The sequence below is a fragment of the Bactrocera latifrons genome, unplaced genomic scaffold (assembly GCF_001853355.1).
Source record: "Bactrocera latifrons isolate USDA-ARS-PBARC rearing strain unplaced genomic scaffold, ASM185335v1 scaffold_134, whole genome shotgun sequence".
NCBI lineage: Eukaryota > Metazoa > Arthropoda > Insecta > Diptera > Tephritidae > Bactrocera > Bactrocera latifrons.
The window spans coordinates 145,943-162,514 of record NW_017534786.1 but is presented as its reverse complement, the minus strand read 5'-3'; the positions used below and the strand labels follow the sequence as shown (position 1 = coordinate 162,514).

Here is a 16,572-nt window from a genome sequence, read left to right as displayed (position 1 = left end):
CTACCGATTTTTGACTTAAAAAAAAAAAATAACAGCCTTACTTCCTTAAAATTAAAACTTCCAAGTTAATCACAGCTTCAAAATTGTTTGTGAAGCTACTTTATCACGAAAAAAAGTTTTCGAGTAACATAAAGCCATTAATTAGTAAAGACTTTCCCAATATGAGTTGTCCATCCAGTTAAGTTAAAGAAATATTGAAAATCGTTGTGTTGACATCAGATAGCAAGAGAAAATTCGCTAAAGGAGGCTTTTTAGTTTTGTGAGTCCGAGTCAAATTTGATCAGATGGTAACTTGATTTTATATATTTATTATTTATTTTAGAAATTTCATTCCTAATTTACTATTATTATGCACAGATTCACTAGGAACACATTTTATCCAGCTAACGAACCATTTTGTCTGAATAACAGCAACAAGTAAAATTATTTAGTTACTACTACTCATTTTCTCCTTATTATTATCGCTTATTTAAACTTAAATTATAAAAAAAAAAATGTTATAGCCACTAAGACACAATATTTATATTTAGGAAATACTTCATTATTCTTTGTTCAAAATACATTAAATTTAAAAACTATAACTCACAAAATTTAGTTAATTACATATATCACTTGATTTCTATACAGGAAAACAGTTTTTAAAATATCGATAACAAACCACTCGATACATTCTTTTCATATAATAATATTTATTATTTTGCTCAAAGCAATTTACCGAAGTTAATGTAAAATTTGAGATTTCATCATAAGTACAGATGAAACTATATATTAATGCCTAAATATTTAATAATTAAAAAAAAAACTTACCAATAATTTGCTCAAGCATAGATACAAACATATACATATGACACGAAGTGCAATTTACCTGCGCAAATGCGAAAACTTTACAATTATACACTTTACAATTACACACTTTATAAATTTATTTATGAAATTGCTTTAATAGCATATTTTTCACATGAAATCAGCAACTTGAAGCCATTGAAAGCTTTACAAAAACAAACTTCAGATAAATCTCGCATGACTGCGCATGTTTTCGACACTCATACGCTGTTGCTGTTTAAATAAAACAAATATTTTTCAACAGCAACTATATTGTATGAAAAACATTACTACACTCAATTATATCATACCACAAAAACCAACACTTATTTTATTTACTTATAACATTGGCACAACACATCATATAAAAGAAATTCACTTGCAAAGAACGAATTGCAGTTGCTGACTTCAGCTGTTCGGTTTACTCGTTGATGTGAAAGAACAGTTAGGAAACGGAAGTAGGGTTGCTAGCAGCATGGAAATTATTTATTAACGAAATATTTTTCGATTCATAAATTTTTGTTAAGGATGTTAATTTAGTAAACTAAATTAAATTTGAATACAATTATTATATAAAATTTGGTTAATATTTAACAGATTAGTATGTGTAAATAGCAATTGCAAAATGTAAACTTAAAATTTCGCAACTGAAAAAGCTAATTTAAGACGTGTATTATTTTTGAATAACTACTACTCGTTGCTTTTGCCAGCGAGCGAATGAGAAACGGAAACAAATGTCACTTCTTCATTTTAATATTTCAAATAATTCGTTGTAAACAAACATACTATAGAATTTAGCAACTCACCTGATTTTCGTCTGTACAAAATTGTGATTTAATCAAACTCCGTGATTGTGTTTTTAATTTATATTTCATTGTGTCTACTATTTTATTTATTCACGAGCTACTGTAAATAAGTAAAAATTAATTGTTTTTGTATTTTATAAAAAAGGAAACACTGAAAATAGTCGATGCGCCCGCAGCTTAACTACGCTTAGTAGTTATAAATTAGTTTAAAACACAGATCTCTAATGCGATGCTTTTATTTTAGTAAATACTAAATTTGTTAATATTTTCGGCATTTATTAGTTAATTTATTTTTGCGTAATAAATATGCAGCGCAACAACTTTTTGTTAGGAATTTTTATTGGCTCGCCTATATAAATCACTCCTACCCATTATTACGTACATACATATGTATATAGTACGCATGTATATATGAGAGCATATTCATAAAAACAGGAATGAGCTATGCATAATATATTTGGAAAAGATATTGTTTGTGTTGGTATTTACTTTCATTGTTGCCCTCGACCAATAATTTATCTGCACTAGTGCCATGCTTTTGAAACTTTTATTTTTTAATTTTTTTGCACAAATACTGGTCATAATGCATTTTTACTGTATTTTTAACAAATTTTCCATTAACTGGCATTTCATTCATTCATTGAACTAGAGGCGCTAGTGCTTTTCAAAGTTGCTTTTAATTTTATTCTTTTCAAATTTGTTGCTCTCCAACTATGAAAAGATAAAACGAAAGTTCACGTGCTATTGCAAAATAATTGTTGAAAATGGTTATAGTTAGTAGTGTTTAGTTCAGAAATAAAACAATATTAATAACTACTTAACACAATTTGACGCGCTGACAGCCTCAAACTTCAGCGTAGAAAAAATAAAATGTGAAAATTTATAATAGAAATATTGTATATGCATTTGGTTTAAGAAATAATAGATAACGTTCGACAATTCGCAGACATTTTGTGAATTTATAATTATTTTACTTTCTTGTATTGCGCACCCACGGCGTACTCACATACACTTGAGCTCCTTCATAATGTTTCGAGTTATATGCATAGTTACTATTATTTTCCTACAACCGTACCATATAGTAAACTATGCACGTTTGTATGTATGTATATAAGTGAAGTCTGTTTTATAATTGTATTTATTGTAATTGCTAATTTGCGCATGAGTTAAGCGCTGATATAATGGTTTCTCGGATGTTTCTTCTGCTATAATGAATGTTCGAGCTTTTTTATTTTCCCCTACTTCGCTTTGTAGATTGTTAGTCAAGACATTTATTCAGATTAAACTTTTAAATTTCAGCGTTTAATTGATGTGTGTATGCGTGTGAATTTATTAATGTAGGTAACTAGGATGTTATCTATTGATTTAATTGGTGTTACACGGCTGCTGGATATTGTTTCACTCTTGCTCCATTTGTTATTGTAAATATTTTTTAAAATTGTTTTGCATATCATATGCATATTGCAGTTGTGTATTACAAATCCGCAGTCTTCACATCAGCAGATATAGCATTCGGTTTTGTTTTCTCATCCACATGATTATCCTCAGTGGAAACGGCGTTTGGTGTGTCCACAATGTCCTTGAAGAGACGTGCATACGTGAAACGTTGCTGACACTTAGCACGGTATAGACTCAATTCCGTATCGCAATCGCCGAAAACACCGTCACGCAGCGCTTCGTAGATTTTCGTGGCTTCCTTTACAATATAAATAAAATAAAATGGAAATATTAATAAAGATTAAAAATTTAAAATAAAAAAAAACAAGAAAATAAGAAAAAATGTTAACTTCGGCTGCACCGAAACTATAATACCCTACACGGGTGCATTTTTCAAGCATAAAGGGTATATCTTGAATTTGGATAAGTCAATTTGATTGGCAGCGATAAGCTATATGGGTCCGATTTGAACAATATATTCGAAGATTGTAGCGTTGCTTTGTTTAATAATCTATGGCAGTTTTCGCAGAATTATCTTGTCAAAAACAAAAGTTTTGCAGACAAGGACAGGGTTTGATCGGTTAGTTTGTATGGCATCGATATCGACGGCGACCGACAAATGAACAGCTTTTTAGTGAGAAAAATACGTGTGCAAGATGTCAGATCGATGTTTTAAAAACTGACCAACTAATTCGCGTATATAAAGTGGACGGACGGTTGTGGGAACTGACAGTCGAGTCTAAGTAACCGTAACGGATCCGGATTTTTATCCGCTAAAGGAAACTGCGAAAACAAAGCAGAAAATGCTTGGCGAGGAGTTCGTTATGTTTCTTAACCGGAAGCATACAGGACCCACTGTGTATGTGTTCGACATCAATACGTTATAGGCCGGAGTGCAGAGTTCTGACATATCTGGGGCTCAGACGTTTCATTTTGTGTGTTCAGGGTGTAATAATGCAATTATTCGGCTAATTGACTTCACTACAACACTACTTACTTCCAGTTTAACTTTATTTAAGTCGTATGAGGTAATCAAATTGATGGCTGTATCCCGTTTACTTGGCTCCAGTTCATACATGATACGTGCGCCTTCGTACAGATGCATTATGGAAGCATCTTTTTGCGCCACAAATTCTTCGTTCAGTTGTTGTACACTCTTTGTACCTATCAGTTCTTTGATGGCCTTGTCAATGACAATTTTAATGCTCTCATTCAACTCTTGGTCAGCTGTCAGCTTGGGCAATGCCTGCGCTAGCCTAGCTATGCAAGCGTGTACCGATGAATGCGTCGCATCGATTGCCATAGCACGTCTAATGGATTGCAACATTAAGAGAATCTTGTTCTTGCGGCAGTATATCTCAAATGCCAATAAATGCGTTTCAATACGATCTTTGGCCAATTGTTGTAACGGTTTGAGGAATTCAATAGCCTTTTCGAGTGGATCATCCGGTCGCTCTAACTTCTCTGGTATGAGCTCATCCAATTGTGGCGCTTCTGGATCAGCTTCTTGATTTGCTTGCTGCTTGGATTTCTGATGTTGCTCGCGCTTGACTTGCGCTTGTGCCGCTTGTGCGTTTTCCAGTTCGGCTTTCTTCTTGGCTTTGCGCTGCTTGCTGCGCAACTTCTTAAGCTCCGATGGCGGAAGATTTTCTGCAAGTTTAAAATTGAAAATGAGCTATAAATATTCAAAATACTTGACGTAATCGTAATTCATACCCGAATCGATTTCTTCAATGGTTTCTTCCGATTTAAGTGGTTTGTCGTATAAGCGTATGTAGACCTAGAAGTAAATTTAAGAAATGAAGATTATATCATAATGTGTTTAACACATTTCTACTCACCTCTATGGCACATTTTGCCGCTTTGAAATAGAAAGGATGACGACGTAACACATCTTCCAGTCGTAATAGTCCGATATACGCACGTAACGTCATCTTGCGCATACAGTATGTATGAAAGTCGAACTGATCTTCTATAATCTCCGAAAAGTGACGGTCTACTTCGTGACACTTCTTCAAGGCTTCACCCCAACGTCCCATGCGCTGGTAAGCCAGTGCACACTCCGTTTGGAACCACATGCATTGCATTTCATTTAGGTTCTCCATGGCAGTAACTCCCTCACGTGTGAATTTCGAACAAATCTCTTCAGCCTCCTTAACCATATTGGCGCGCAACATATATTTGGCGCATTTTGAGTTTATGTAGCTGACAATTAAATAAAAAATAATATATTATAACGAACTCAAAATATATTTTGTAATATAATTGCTGTCAGCTGAAATTACTTGAATCGACTCAAACTCACCGATCTGCCGTATCCATACTCTGCGCTTCATCCATCCACATATAGGCTTCAACGGGATCGCCAGCGTGCTTGTAAATACGTCCCTTGGTCATGAATAACTCAATAAGCGTGGGTGTATGATCAATAGCCGCATTAACGTATTCTAGGGCATGCTCCGTGTCGCGTTTGTAATCGTAATGTTGTGCCAAAAACAAAGCAGTCCAAACCAGTGCTGACGCCGGTTCCACAGGTAGATTTGCTTCGGCATCTTCTCTCGAAAAGTGCCCAGAACGTGTCAAATTTTCATAATATTGTAAGGCTAGTTGTTCGATAATTGATGCCTTTTCTGGCACACGATGCAAAACACGAACATTTACGAACAATGGCGGTACGCCTTTACGCAAACCACGACGTAAATAAGAATCAAGTGCCGACCTAAATGCATCGCCACTTGCCACATCCAATGGCAAACGTTTTGGACACATGGCTCGCGGGTAAATTTGCTCAAATTTTTTGAAAGCAGTCAACTTATCTGCGGCTTCCGTGTATTCACGAGCTGCAAAATATTGCGAATAGTACAGTGTGTTCTCGGGATTCCGATGAATCAACTCCTCAAAGATAGATACAGCTAATTCGGGTTGTCCGAGTTTAATATACAGATCGCCAATTGACTCTTGCACCGCCAGCTTATCAACAATTTGACTCTCGTATTGTTTTAAATGTTCGAGTGCACGCTGAAGATTACCGGCTTCTACTAGGATTTGGTTTTGATACAATAAAAGTTCTGAATGGCGATAGTCATGTGTTTCCTACCAGTAAAATATATACAATAAAATCAATTATTAGGGGTAATATTTAGGAATAATTCATTTAATCTACATACTATTGGTGCCTGTGATTGGCTGAAGGTTTCCAATATACTATTGGCCATTTCGAGATCTCCAATTAAATGATAACTCATAGCAAAACCAATCCAACTAGCGTGTTGCGAAGGTCTCAGCGTAAAGAGATGATGGCGGGTTTCCTTATAACCTTCTAGATCACGCATTTGTATCTGCAGCAGCGACAGATCCTTGAGAATTTGCAGATTATCCTTTTCCCATTTCAATGCATTACGATAACATTTAATTGCCTCATCATACTTTTTATCACTGCGCTGCAGTAAACCGTACACATGCCAGCAAACGTGGGAACGTAGATCTTTCCGCAGTCCCAAACGTACATATTTGTACGCCTCCTCTCGACGTCCCAGACCATTAAGTGTTAAACCTTTCATCGCCAACGTTTCACCATGTTCTGCATATTTGGGGTTTGATAAAATCTGCTTTGCCAGTTTCAAACCATTTTTGTACTGCTTCATTTCGTAGCATTTCTAAAAAAGAATTCATTCAATAAAAGCAATTATGAATTACACAAAGTTTTTAGTCAAATATTAAAAAATAATCTTTAAAAATTTGCGTTATATTAGCTTTGCACCCCATTATTAACCCGCTAGCCGCATTTGAGGTTATGTTTTGACAATATTTTGCAAGCAAATATTCTTAAATTATTCCTATACATTTTTTTTACCCTACTCAATCAAGAACATCGTTTTGGTTGGTACAATACTAAATCTTATCAAGAAAAGTCTTGAGGTTTTTTCCCCAAAACCCACGGTTCAAAGATGACTCGTAGAATCATGTATGTCAATGGAAATAGTTTTGATGCCGCTTAAGATGGAATTTGCATTTAATGATATAGTTTTTATTATACGTCGTTTATGAGCATCTGAAACATAGTGCAATTATAAAACTTCCAAATATTTATGCACCTACCAGCAGCTTCCTGAAGAGGGCACTCTCTTTGGGCGGCAGTGGATCGCTGGAAGGCATCTTGCACACTTTACTTTTAACAAACTTACAAGCTTCACACTATTTGCACTATCTACGTTAATACAAACGGAATACACCAATCCTTCACAGAAATTTTCGCCACGGACGGTGAAAATTTTCACAAAAGTTCCGTGGAAGCTTAACCACGAGCAAAATTGAGATGTCGATCCGTGCTCGACAGAAAAGAAGAAGAAGACAAACAGAGCAGTATTGAACACTCACACACGCACAAATACTTAAATTAGATATGAATGTAGAATTGTCAAAGCAAGCAATTGACATTTAATTCTTTTTATGCCAGACTTTAATATTTAACCTAATTATTTGAAACAAAATGTATTTTTTAACTCGTTGATTTCGAAAATGCTCTTCTTCAAAAATTTTAAAAATAATTGTCAATCGTTATTATTAAAACTGGTCTTATTATTTCGCCTTTTACTCTGAAAATTAAGAAAAAACACTATTTCAGATATCTTAAATATGGCAACAACCACAATTTGTAGGGCCACTGAAACGTAACTGAACACATTAATCGAACAGATCTATTTGCGGTCTCAGATCAGCTGTCCATATCAATTGAATAACAAACTCTTGGAATCTTTGCAATAAAGCATGAATCAATTGACCCACAAAATCGGCAGTATTGTATGCCAAAGTGTACAAATAACTGGCTATAGCGTAAGTAAAAAGTTTATTTTGATGTTGCAAACTAATTGAAAGTACTTCTCAACAGCTCCAGCAAGTGCGCACCAAATATACGGATTGGCGTATGATACGCGATGTTAAACGGCGAAAATGTGTGGCTGAAAATGCCAAGGAGCGACTGCGAGTAAATGCTCTGCGCAAGAATGACATCCTACCTGTGGAATTACGTGAAATAGCCGACGCCGAGATAGCTGCCTTTCCTCGAGATTCGTGCTTGGTGCGTGTACGTGAGCGTTGCGCACTTACTTCACGTTCTCGAGGTATTGTACACAGATACCGTCTAAGTCGTATTGTATGGCGACACCTGGCTGATTATAATAAATTGTCGGGTGTTCAACGCGCCATGTGGTAAATTGCATGCAAATTTTCTTTCATTTATAATAAAATATGTTGTAAATAAATTTAATTTGTATTTAAAAAATAATGCAATTATTTCAAAAGAGTTATATTAGAAGTGGTAGCTCCGATTGCAATTCCCGCAGGCTTAAGCTATTATACGACATGGCCACAGTACGCTTATAACTCTCTTTGCATATTTCAGGATATTTTTCGGCAAGCAAGTTGATAGACACTATTAAAAAAGAAAAAATTGCATACGTTTCCGAGCTTATATTTTATATATATTATTACAATAATTACCCTTTATGGACTTTTGTAAGCGGACTTCTGGTCCTTCGTAGTGCAAAAACATCATATCTAACGCTTTTTTAATGAATGTTTCCCAAATTTCGTGTTCAAAACTCTCCTTCTCGTCCTTACTCTTATTAAATTTTGGGCTTAATTTTGGTATAACCATCGCAGCTAATTCACGTATACCAGCAGAAGGATCATCCAATCGCTGCAAGGTAGCTGTAAATTACACAATATATACTTCTTATGTCACAAAAAGCTATTTAAAATATATACCGTAAGCAATTGGTTTTAATTGTTCCACATCTACTTCACCAAAGTTGAAGAGGCACTTTACTGAGTAGTGACGAGTTGCGACTGAACGATCTTCTAGTAGACTAGGAAGATACTTGCCAACGCATGCAGGCAACACAACACGAGCTTCCTCAACAGCACCTTGCGACATGGCGCACAATGTAGCCGTGGCCATCGAGCGCATTGCTTCTGCATTTGCCCCGGCATGCCAAAGCAAATGTTGTTCTATTACCGATGTAACGAAATTCGTTAAGAATTCAATACTTTCACAGAGTTGTCGATTAATAGTTTCAGTCCATTGTAGCATAACAACAGATATGCTAGTGAAAATCTTCACTTTAGCAGAATCATCACAATTCTCCCAGACTAAAATTATTTTCTCTTGCAAATTTTGCAGATATGTTGCCCGCAATTTAGCTATATTGATCAAACCGTTTAACAGTATAATGGGCTCGGTCAAATCATCCAGTGACGCATCTAGATTCTCCACATAATTTAAGGCGCTAATAAAATAGTTTTCGTGTAGAGCGGCCACAGTGATTTTTTGGCGTTCTGCTAGTTTGGTCAGTATATGTTGGCCTAAATCTTGCAGTTGTACAACGTTCGTTTGCTCAGAGTCAAATGACAGAGCCATAACTTTTATAGTCGCTACATATGAGTTTAAAACGAGATTTTCATTCTTATCATTTTCGAACTGCTCTCCTACGTCATCTGATTTCGACAGTATAGTTTCAACCAATTTCAGTACATACAATTGAACTTCTGGTTTGAGCGTCTGTGAAAACTCACTGTTAATCAACATTTCAGAAACACGAATAATATCATCGAACTTGGTGCCTAGGCTGGCAGCAAACATGTGATAGAAACATTTTAAATATCCCTCTTTAGTATTTTTTACCAACCCTTCGAATCCATGTTCGATCCAATCGTCATAAGAAAATAGTCGACCCATTAAATCGGCAACTTTCATAGCCTGAGTTGACACAACAGTCTCAGGATCGCGGCAGGCACGTGCAACATCGCCATAAATTTCGAAAAATTTTGCAGTCATTGCTGCCTCCGCATGTAGTACGAACTGATAGAGCAACTTAAGGGAATGAAGGCGCACATTCACTTTCCAATCGTTCGATTCACGCGTGATTAAACTCAATAAGCGCAGTGAACGTTGCACTATTGCTCGACAACCAATTGTGGGACGTTCAGTGCCGGGTGGATAGTTTTTTACAGGCAAATCGCCTATTTCTTGTTTACTTAGTTCCTCCTCATTTTCATCAAAATATTGCTTGCCACATTTAATCCATTGTGGACGTATAAAATCTACCACTTCATGTGAGTCATCTTTTAAACTGTTAATGCAATATATTATTATTTAATAATGTTATGAAAGATCAACATACTTACCAACATAATATAAAAGGTATAATTCGGTCGAAAAACGAATAACGGTCTCTTAATTCCAAAGCTAACAATATGCCCAGTTGACCACATTCGCGACGAACTAATGGCATTGAATCCATCAACAACGGCGACACTTCCATAATCAATTGAGATAAAGTGTCATTCTTCGGATCTACATGTAACGACAAACGGCCAATCGCTTCTACTGCTGATATACGTGCTAATGAATGTTTATGATTTAACATGCCATAAAGTGGTTTCGTCAATTTTTCAATAAATGGTTGTATTGCGATTGTGTCGGCAGCGTTCATCAACGCTACCACACAGGCACATGACTCTCTTTGTACCGCAGGGTAAGTGTCCCGCAGGGCTTTTGTCAAAACGGATATGATTTCAGTATAACATTCCTGGAGTGATCGCTTATTTCCCGTAACCGCATACTTTTGTATGAGCATTGACAATTGTTGTATGTATAGCAAACGAATTTCCTCACTTGACTCTAAGGTTTCCTGTTGTCCCATACGCTCCACCAAAGTTGATATGATATTCATTAAATGAAAGTCATTTGGAGGCAATTTGTTTACAAATTCGGTTACCGTTTGTACTGCTTTTTCGCGCACACTTTCGAAACGATCGGAATAACATTTTAGCAAATGTAAGTAGATTTCATCGAATACACCGTGCAATTTTGTATAAGATTCCTTTTTACAATGATCTTGTAGGAGATTCAAAGCTGAAAGCTTGGTTCGGCGTTCGTCCGACTGGAGATTCTCACACAATTCCTCCATGTTTAAAGACATCTTGTGCTAATCAATATTTATCAAATATTTCTTCGGAATAAATAATCTGAAATTACTAGATTTTTAAACAAAAATATGTTGCTAGGTGACATGTTACCGCCTTCTCAAATTTTTTTTTTGTGGTTGCAAAATATTCACTTTAAAATACTGTCATCGGTTTAAATAGCCACTCACAATGGATTATTCAGACAAAATATTTCCATTGTGCATTGTCTGGCAGCTCTGATTTAATCAGCTGATCAATTTTAAACAAATCCTTTTCCAACAACTGCTGTCGAATAGCAACGAAAACTGATTAATAATAAACAAGGTGTGTAATGATAATAGTTGAAAATAGACGACATCTTATATTTTTTTTAAAACAATAAACAAATTGCATTATTTAACAACTAACAAATTTAAAGAAGTGCAATGTGCGATCTAAGCGATAAAGTCGTTGCCGCGAAAACAGCGTTATTTGGCGCTTTGGGTGAAAACGTACATAAATATTTGGCAAACATGAAGTTGTGGTTTCGTTATAAATGGTCCAAAGAAGAATTTGACAGTGAATCTAGAAAATTCCTTACGCCTGATAAAATGCATTTACACAATCAATTTCTGATTGCTATACTAAACAAAATCGACGCATTTCAAACTCCAGAAAAGTCACCATTACTTTTCGCATCGCACAACAATAGTGGTCCTGCGGGCAGTACAACTGGCACCGCTAGTGGTGGTAGTAGCAGCAGTCGGAGCCGAAAACGAAAAAGAAGCTCAAGAGCGGTCAGTGATCGTGTTACTTTCGAGCCATACGATTTTCTTGACTTCATAGTGGAAGACAATTTAGAATGTATTAAACCCACCGCCGGAACCGATGCTAATGTACAAATATTGCCCACTCAACGTTATTGCGTACAGGAGCTGTTTTTGCCAGATGCGGGTTTTGTGCTGGGTCGCTTTCTAATTGGTGCTTGGGAAGTGGGCTTAACTAATGTCGAAGACAATGTGGCCGAGTATGTGGCAATGGCGGTGCAGGTGCTCCTAAAAAATCTCATATCGGCGATTATAATGAATCGTAAACATTATAAAGTAAGTGGCGATGGTTCGTTTTACTATGATGTTGGTGCACCATTAAAAGACCCTTCTCTGCGGAATACAGTGACGAGACAAAAAATTGATGATGGACCATTAGAACTTGATAAAGAAATTACTTCACCGAATTTTATGCGTCGTTCAAATGAAGATGGAGTTTTCTTATCCGCTTGTGAAGAAATGTAAGCACATACATATATAAAATAATTTGGTTAATTTAGTAACTATTTTAATATTACTTTTAGTGAGCCACAAAGACGAGAAATCATAACATTGAAGGATGCGCAGCGTGCTTTCAACGATCACAATCTCATTGCATCACACTCCGTATATTTTATTAATATGGAGCGACTTACGCAAATGTTGCACTAATTATCCAAATAAAATACATATTTATTGTAGTATATAAAACTTTTATTTAATAATTTCTTTTAAATTGTTAATAAAACTTTATGCTTAAAAACTAATCAGGTTGCCTTTTACAATTTTGAAAATATTGGTTGTTCCTTAGTTAATGCTGCTAATGCGGCATTCGCAAAATCTTCCGATTGCAAGTTTAATTTATTCGTTTGTCGCTGAAAGAGAATTAAAATTTTCGAAAGTTCATTATCATAACATAAGTGGTATATGAATTCTTTGTTTTGCTTACAATATGATCTAAACCATCCTGATTTGGTCTTGGTTTTGAGTAAATTATATTAGCTTTAGTAGCCTGCACTGCAACTGGGCTTTTCTCAGCGATGATTGCGGCCAATTCCAACGCACCCTCAACACAAGCTTCCTTGGATGGGTAAACTTTGCTAACCAAACCGAAGTTATGCGCTTCTGTAGCACCAAAACGTCTCGCAGTATAGGCAAGTTCCCTCGCCAATGATTCATTGCCCACGACTTTTGGTAGTCGTTGCAATACACCTACATCTGCGGCCATACCAATGTCAACTTCTTTAACGCAGAAAAATGCATCTTCACTACAATAACGTATATCAGCAGCAGTTATAAGGTCAACTCCTGCGCCGATGCAGCCAGAATGTACAGCTGTTATAACAGGCTTCGCGCATATTTCCAAGGAAGATATGGAATCTTGATAGAGTTTTATTGTGTGTTCCAGCAAAGCAGCTTTCCGTGCAATATCATCAACCGCACCTAATTCTTGACTCAACTTCATACCATCAACTAAATCAAGTCCTGCAGTAAAGTGTTTTCCTAAGCCTGATAAAACAACTACTCGACAGTCAGGATTGGTGCTAAGACTCTCAAAGCACTTCTTAATTTCACTAACAGCATAAAGAAATTAAATAAAACCAACAGCAGTGTTTCCTTATGTACTTACACAAACAGGTCCTTGTTGAAAGCATTTAATTGTTTTGGTCGATTAAGCTCGACATGGTAAACAAATTGTTTTGGTATAGTGATGTTTAGTGTATGATATTTCAAATCTCCATCATGTTTATGCAAAATGCTACTACTCATGTTGCGCTCCACTTTTGTGATAACAGCAGCCCTCAAAGCTAAATACATTTACATATGTATATTTGCAAATAAAAACGATACAAAAACTGATCCTATGGTATGGACTTTGAACCTTGTACCTGGATATACCTACCGAGAGACGAAAAATTTCTATTTCCAAATGCTCTTAATGCCATGCCTTTAGTAAAATTAAATTAACCGAAATGTAATTAATTTAGCAAATAATGAAATCAAAATAGCAAAGTTAGATGTGTTTTATGTTATTGAGAGGAATCTATCACTTGGGTGAAGTACAGTGAAACCTCGATTATGTAGCTACCGGTTATTAATATGTTTTAGTGGATCCGTTTAAATACATTTTTAATATATACAAACATTTGTACATATAATACAAATATACGGCCGATAGCCCATTATGTAAGATTTTATAAAATAAAAAAAATACAAATATAAACGTATATTCGTAAAACTGAATATGTATTAAATGATTTTTTAATTAATTGGAAAACACATAATTTTTGACATTCTATTATTTTCGTTGAATTTTATTTTTTTGAAAGAATCACATTTAACGCTTAGTAAATTTTGAGGGTACACGATTAAATTTAAAATTTAGCAACTCTTGCTGGACAGCAATTTTTAATATGAGCAACAGAAATTTGTTTGTAGAAATACCAGCACTGTTTATCGCGCTGCCAATTTACGAAAAATTTAATCACGTCTGGAAGAGTTAAAATAATATAAATCATTTTTAATTTGTACTAATAGGAAAATTGTTGATAAATTGGAAACGACGTGCAATTTGAAATAATTTTTAAACCACATTTTTTTTTAATAATTTTATGTTTTGAAAACTTTGCACCACCCTCTAAGAAATGTCATCAAATAGCAGTGAAACATTTTTCTGCGGATTTTTTGGCGTGACTGTTGTCTCACTTGTGTTTTCTTTAATTAGTTTTATTTTATTATTTTGGCACAAATGTTAAAAACTTGTTCAAATGGTAGTTGTTGAAGTTTATCATCAAACTAAAGCAGGAATAGTTAAGATGACAAGTTCTGCAGGCACATCCAATGTGGCTAACACAACAGCCTCTATATCTGGTGGATCTGCGAGTGCTGCAGGCCCAAGCGCAAGTGGTGCTGAATCGGAATTGACTGCAAAACCAGCATACCCACGGCTCTTTAATAAAATAGTACTAACGTTGGAAAACAGTCTTATACCGGAAGCAAAGCTCAATGCAACTCCATCGCATGTCGATGGCTTAGATCCAGAGACGGAAAAAGACTTGCGTATACTGGGCTGCGAGTTAATACAAACGGCAGGAATATTACTTAAACTGCCTCAAGTCGCAATGGCAACAGGACAGGTTATTTTTCAACGCTTTTTTTATTCGAAAAGTTTTGTGCGGTACAACATGGAAACTGTTGCAATGAGCTGCGTCTGCTTGGCGTCAAAAATTGAAGAAGCTCCACGCCGTATACGGGACGTTATAAATGTTTTCCATCACATCAAACAAGTGCGCGCTCAAAAGTAAGTATATTTGCATGCCTAAGATTTCATAAGTTATATTTACATCAATTACTATTCCCAGGGACATAACACCAATGATTTTAGACCAGGCATATACAAATTTGAAAACACAAGTTATAAAAGCTGAACGACGGGTTCTAAAGGAATTGGGTTTTTGTGTGCATGTGAAACATCCACATAAACTTATTGTCATGTATTTGCAAGTCATGAAGTATGAAAAACATGAGAAACTTATGCAAATGTCATGGAATTTCATGAACGACTCACTGCGCACCGATGTATTTATGCGTTATCAACCAGAAACTATTGCTTGTGCTTGCATATACTTGAGTGCACGAAAACTCGTAATCCCTTTGCCAAATAATCCACCATGGTTCGGAATATTTAGAGTAAGCGAAGATCATATCGTTGATATTTGTTATCGTATAATGGAATTATATATGCGAGCTAAGGTGAGTGGTAATTAAAAAAAACTATATGTATATGTAAATGAGTTTCAAATCCAAATCTCTTCAGCCAAATGTTGAAAAACTAGACGCTGCCGTTGAGGAATTGAAAAAACGATATATGGAATCTCGTAATAAAAACAAGGAACAAAATACACCGCCAGCAGTTACCACAGTAGATCGCAATAACGGCTCACATAATGCTTGGGGTGGATTCATACAGCGGACAATTCCATTGCCATTGCCAACAGAAAATAAATCACCAGATAAGGATTCACGTTCGCGTTCACGAACTCGATCTCGTTCTCGAGGTTCACGTTCACCCAAATTCACATCCCGTTCACGCAGTCGTTCGCGATCCGCTTCGAATGGTATTGGCGACTATAAGAGCCGAAACAAGAAATCGCATCGTTCTCGTAGTCGCTCACGCTCCCCACCATCAAATAAAAATAAGAAGAAGTCCAGACATTATTCACGATCCCCATCGAGCTCACCACACGCAAAACACCGCAAAAGGTAGCATTTAAAAAAGTCTGATATTGTTTATTTTTATTATACCAATCTTTGCTGCATGTTTCAGGAAATCATCCAGAGAACATGATCGTAATGATTATTATTCCAATAAAGAGCGTATGAACACCAGTGATAAATATCGTGAACGTGACAAGTATCAGGAGTATAAGGAGTCCAGCAAGCATCATCATGGTTACTCGAGTAAACATCATCACGGATATTCGAATCGAGGATCATCACATCGCGGTGGTCAGAAGCATCGTTCGAGCGATCATGAGCGCTCCCGCGATCGTAAGAGGTAAAAATGTTTCCATATATATAGATTTGTGATCACGATCCCACTTCTATACACAAACATATATAAATTTGGATTTTGTTTGCGTACATGTCAAAACAATTAATTATATTAAAAAAATTGTGGCGAACTTTATATAATTAACCAGATATCAATAATAAAGTAAATACCTAATTTTAAAAATGCGATGCAAATTGTT

General features: G+C 35.7%; 6 protein-coding genes and 1 long non-coding RNA gene across 7 annotated transcripts in view; 3 read left to right on the top strand and 4 right to left on the bottom strand.

The window, feature by feature from the left end:
- LOC108965129 overlaps nucleotides 1-1,315 on the bottom strand; it is a 167,835-nt gene extending 166,520 nt beyond the window's left edge. The window contains exon 1 of the long non-coding RNA XR_001993084.1: nucleotides 808-1,315. This is a non-coding gene — a long non-coding RNA (uncharacterized LOC108965129). The remainder of the gene's footprint in view (nucleotides 1-807) is intronic.
- Nucleotides 1,316-2,227: 912 nt separating this feature from the next.
- Nucleotides 2,228-7,447, bottom strand: LOC108965128 (N-alpha-acetyltransferase 16, NatA auxiliary subunit). Its single transcript, XM_018927342.1, has 7 exons — nucleotides 7,164-7,447; nucleotides 6,233-6,721; nucleotides 5,371-6,158; nucleotides 4,907-5,270; nucleotides 4,782-4,845; nucleotides 4,063-4,715; nucleotides 2,228-3,324 (listed from the first exon to the last, which is right to left on the bottom strand). Exons 1-7 carry the CDS (start codon nucleotides 7,218-7,220, stop codon nucleotides 3,103-3,105), a joined length of 2,637 nt encoding a protein of 878 aa, XP_018782887.1. The 5' UTR covers nucleotides 7,221-7,447; the 3' UTR covers nucleotides 2,228-3,102.
- Nucleotides 7,448-7,744: 297 nt separating this feature from the next.
- On the top strand, nucleotides 7,745-8,331 carry LOC108965137 (28S ribosomal protein S14, mitochondrial). The gene is made up of 2 exons (XM_018927354.1): nucleotides 7,745-7,898; nucleotides 7,954-8,331. The coding sequence occupies exons 1-2, from the start codon at nucleotides 7,833-7,835 to the stop codon at nucleotides 8,275-8,277; spliced, it is 390 nt and encodes a 129-aa protein (XP_018782899.1). The 5' UTR covers nucleotides 7,745-7,832; the 3' UTR covers nucleotides 8,278-8,331.
- Nucleotides 8,316-11,145, bottom strand: LOC108965136 (dynein assembly factor 5, axonemal). The gene is made up of 4 exons (XM_018927353.1): nucleotides 10,251-11,145; nucleotides 8,832-10,195; nucleotides 8,565-8,774; nucleotides 8,316-8,496 (listed from the first exon to the last, which is right to left on the bottom strand). Exons 1-4 carry the CDS (start codon nucleotides 11,045-11,047, stop codon nucleotides 8,369-8,371), a joined length of 2,499 nt encoding a protein of 832 aa, XP_018782898.1. The 5' UTR covers nucleotides 11,048-11,145; the 3' UTR covers nucleotides 8,316-8,368.
- A 129-nt stretch (nucleotides 11,146-11,274) lies between these two features.
- LOC108965132 (transcriptional adapter 1-like) lies at nucleotides 11,275-12,522 on the top strand. The gene is made up of 2 exons (XM_018927351.1): nucleotides 11,275-12,300; nucleotides 12,364-12,522. The coding sequence occupies exons 1-2, from the start codon at nucleotides 11,459-11,461 to the stop codon at nucleotides 12,488-12,490; spliced, it is 969 nt and encodes a 322-aa protein (XP_018782896.1). The 5' UTR covers nucleotides 11,275-11,458; the 3' UTR covers nucleotides 12,491-12,522.
- Nucleotides 12,523-12,540: 18 nt separating this feature from the next.
- Nucleotides 12,541-13,870, bottom strand: LOC108965135 (delta(3,5)-Delta(2,4)-dienoyl-CoA isomerase, mitochondrial). The gene is made up of 4 exons (XM_018927352.1): nucleotides 13,722-13,870; nucleotides 13,449-13,626; nucleotides 12,768-13,392; nucleotides 12,541-12,693 (listed from the first exon to the last, which is right to left on the bottom strand). Exons 1-4 carry the CDS (start codon nucleotides 13,762-13,764, stop codon nucleotides 12,598-12,600), a joined length of 942 nt encoding a protein of 313 aa, XP_018782897.1. The 5' UTR covers nucleotides 13,765-13,870; the 3' UTR covers nucleotides 12,541-12,597.
- A 623-nt stretch (nucleotides 13,871-14,493) lies between these two features.
- On the top strand, nucleotides 14,494-16,561 carry LOC108965116 (cyclin-L1). Its single transcript, XM_018927321.1, has 4 exons — nucleotides 14,494-15,119; nucleotides 15,181-15,571; nucleotides 15,636-16,081; nucleotides 16,146-16,561. Exons 1-4 carry the CDS (start codon nucleotides 14,587-14,589, stop codon nucleotides 16,378-16,380), a joined length of 1,605 nt encoding a protein of 534 aa, XP_018782866.1. The 5' UTR covers nucleotides 14,494-14,586; the 3' UTR covers nucleotides 16,381-16,561.
- Nucleotides 16,562-16,572: the final 11 nt, after the last annotated feature.

What these genes read in the sequence shown, in the direction of transcription:
- LOC108965135 (XM_018927352.1), bottom strand. Translation starts at nt 13,764, where the DNA reads ATGGCATTAAGAGCATTTGGAAATAGAAATTTTTCGTCTCTCG. An exon ending in TAGAAATTTTTCGTCTCTCG is followed by an intron (nt 13,627 to 13,721) that starts GTAGGTATATCC and finishes AAATGTATTTAG; the next exon opens with CTTTGAGGGCTGCTGTTATC. An exon ending in AGGATGGTTTAGATCATATT is followed by an intron (nt 12,694 to 12,767) that starts GTAAGCAAAACA and finishes ATTCTCTTTCAG; the next exon opens with CGACAAACGAATAAATTAAA.
- LOC108965137 (XM_018927354.1), top strand. Translation starts at nt 7,833, where the DNA reads ATGAATCAATTGACCCACAAAATCGGCAGTATTGTATGCCAAAGTGTA. An exon ending in TACAAATAACTGGCTATAGC is followed by an intron (nt 7,899 to 7,953) that starts GTAAGTAAAAAG and finishes ACTTCTCAACAG; the next exon opens with CTCCAGCAAGTGCGCACCAA.
- LOC108965136 (XM_018927353.1), bottom strand. Translation starts at nt 11,047, where the DNA reads ATGTCTTTAAACATGGAGGAATTGTGTGAGAATCTCCAGTCGGACGAA. An exon ending in ATTAAAACCAATTGCTTACG is followed by an intron (nt 8,775 to 8,831) that starts GTATATATTTTA and finishes TGTAATTTACAG; the next exon opens with CTACCTTGCAGCGATTGGAT. An exon ending in CTTACAAAAGTCCATAAAGG is followed by an intron (nt 8,497 to 8,564) that starts GTAATTATTGTA and finishes CTTTTTTAATAG; the next exon opens with TGTCTATCAACTTGCTTGCC.
- LOC108965132 (XM_018927351.1), top strand. Translation starts at nt 11,459, where the DNA reads ATGTGCGATCTAAGCGATAAAGTCGTTGCCGCGAAAACAGCGTTATTT. An exon ending in TTATCCGCTTGTGAAGAAAT is followed by an intron (nt 12,301 to 12,363) that starts GTAAGCACATAC and finishes TATTACTTTTAG; the next exon opens with TGAGCCACAAAGACGAGAAA.
- LOC108965116 (XM_018927321.1), top strand. Translation starts at nt 14,587, where the DNA reads ATGGTAGTTGTTGAAGTTTATCATCAAACTAAAGCAGGAATAGTTAAG. An exon ending in AAACAAGTGCGCGCTCAAAA is followed by an intron (nt 15,120 to 15,180) that starts GTAAGTATATTT and finishes TACTATTCCCAG; the next exon opens with GGACATAACACCAATGATTT. An exon ending in AATTATATATGCGAGCTAAG is followed by an intron (nt 15,572 to 15,635) that starts GTGAGTGGTAAT and finishes AAATCTCTTCAG; the next exon opens with CCAAATGTTGAAAAACTAGA.
- LOC108965128 (XM_018927342.1), bottom strand. Translation starts at nt 7,220, where the DNA reads ATGCCTTCCAGCGATCCACTGCCGCCCAAAGAGAGTGCCCTCTTCAGG. An exon ending in GCCAATCACAGGCACCAATA is followed by an intron (nt 6,159 to 6,232) that starts GTATGTAGATTA and finishes TTTTACTGGTAG; the next exon opens with GAAACACATGACTATCGCCA. An exon ending in TAAATAAAGTTAAACTGGAA is followed by an intron (nt 3,325 to 4,062) that starts GTAAGTAGTGTT and finishes TATATTGTAAAG; the next exon opens with GAAGCCACGAAAATCTACGA.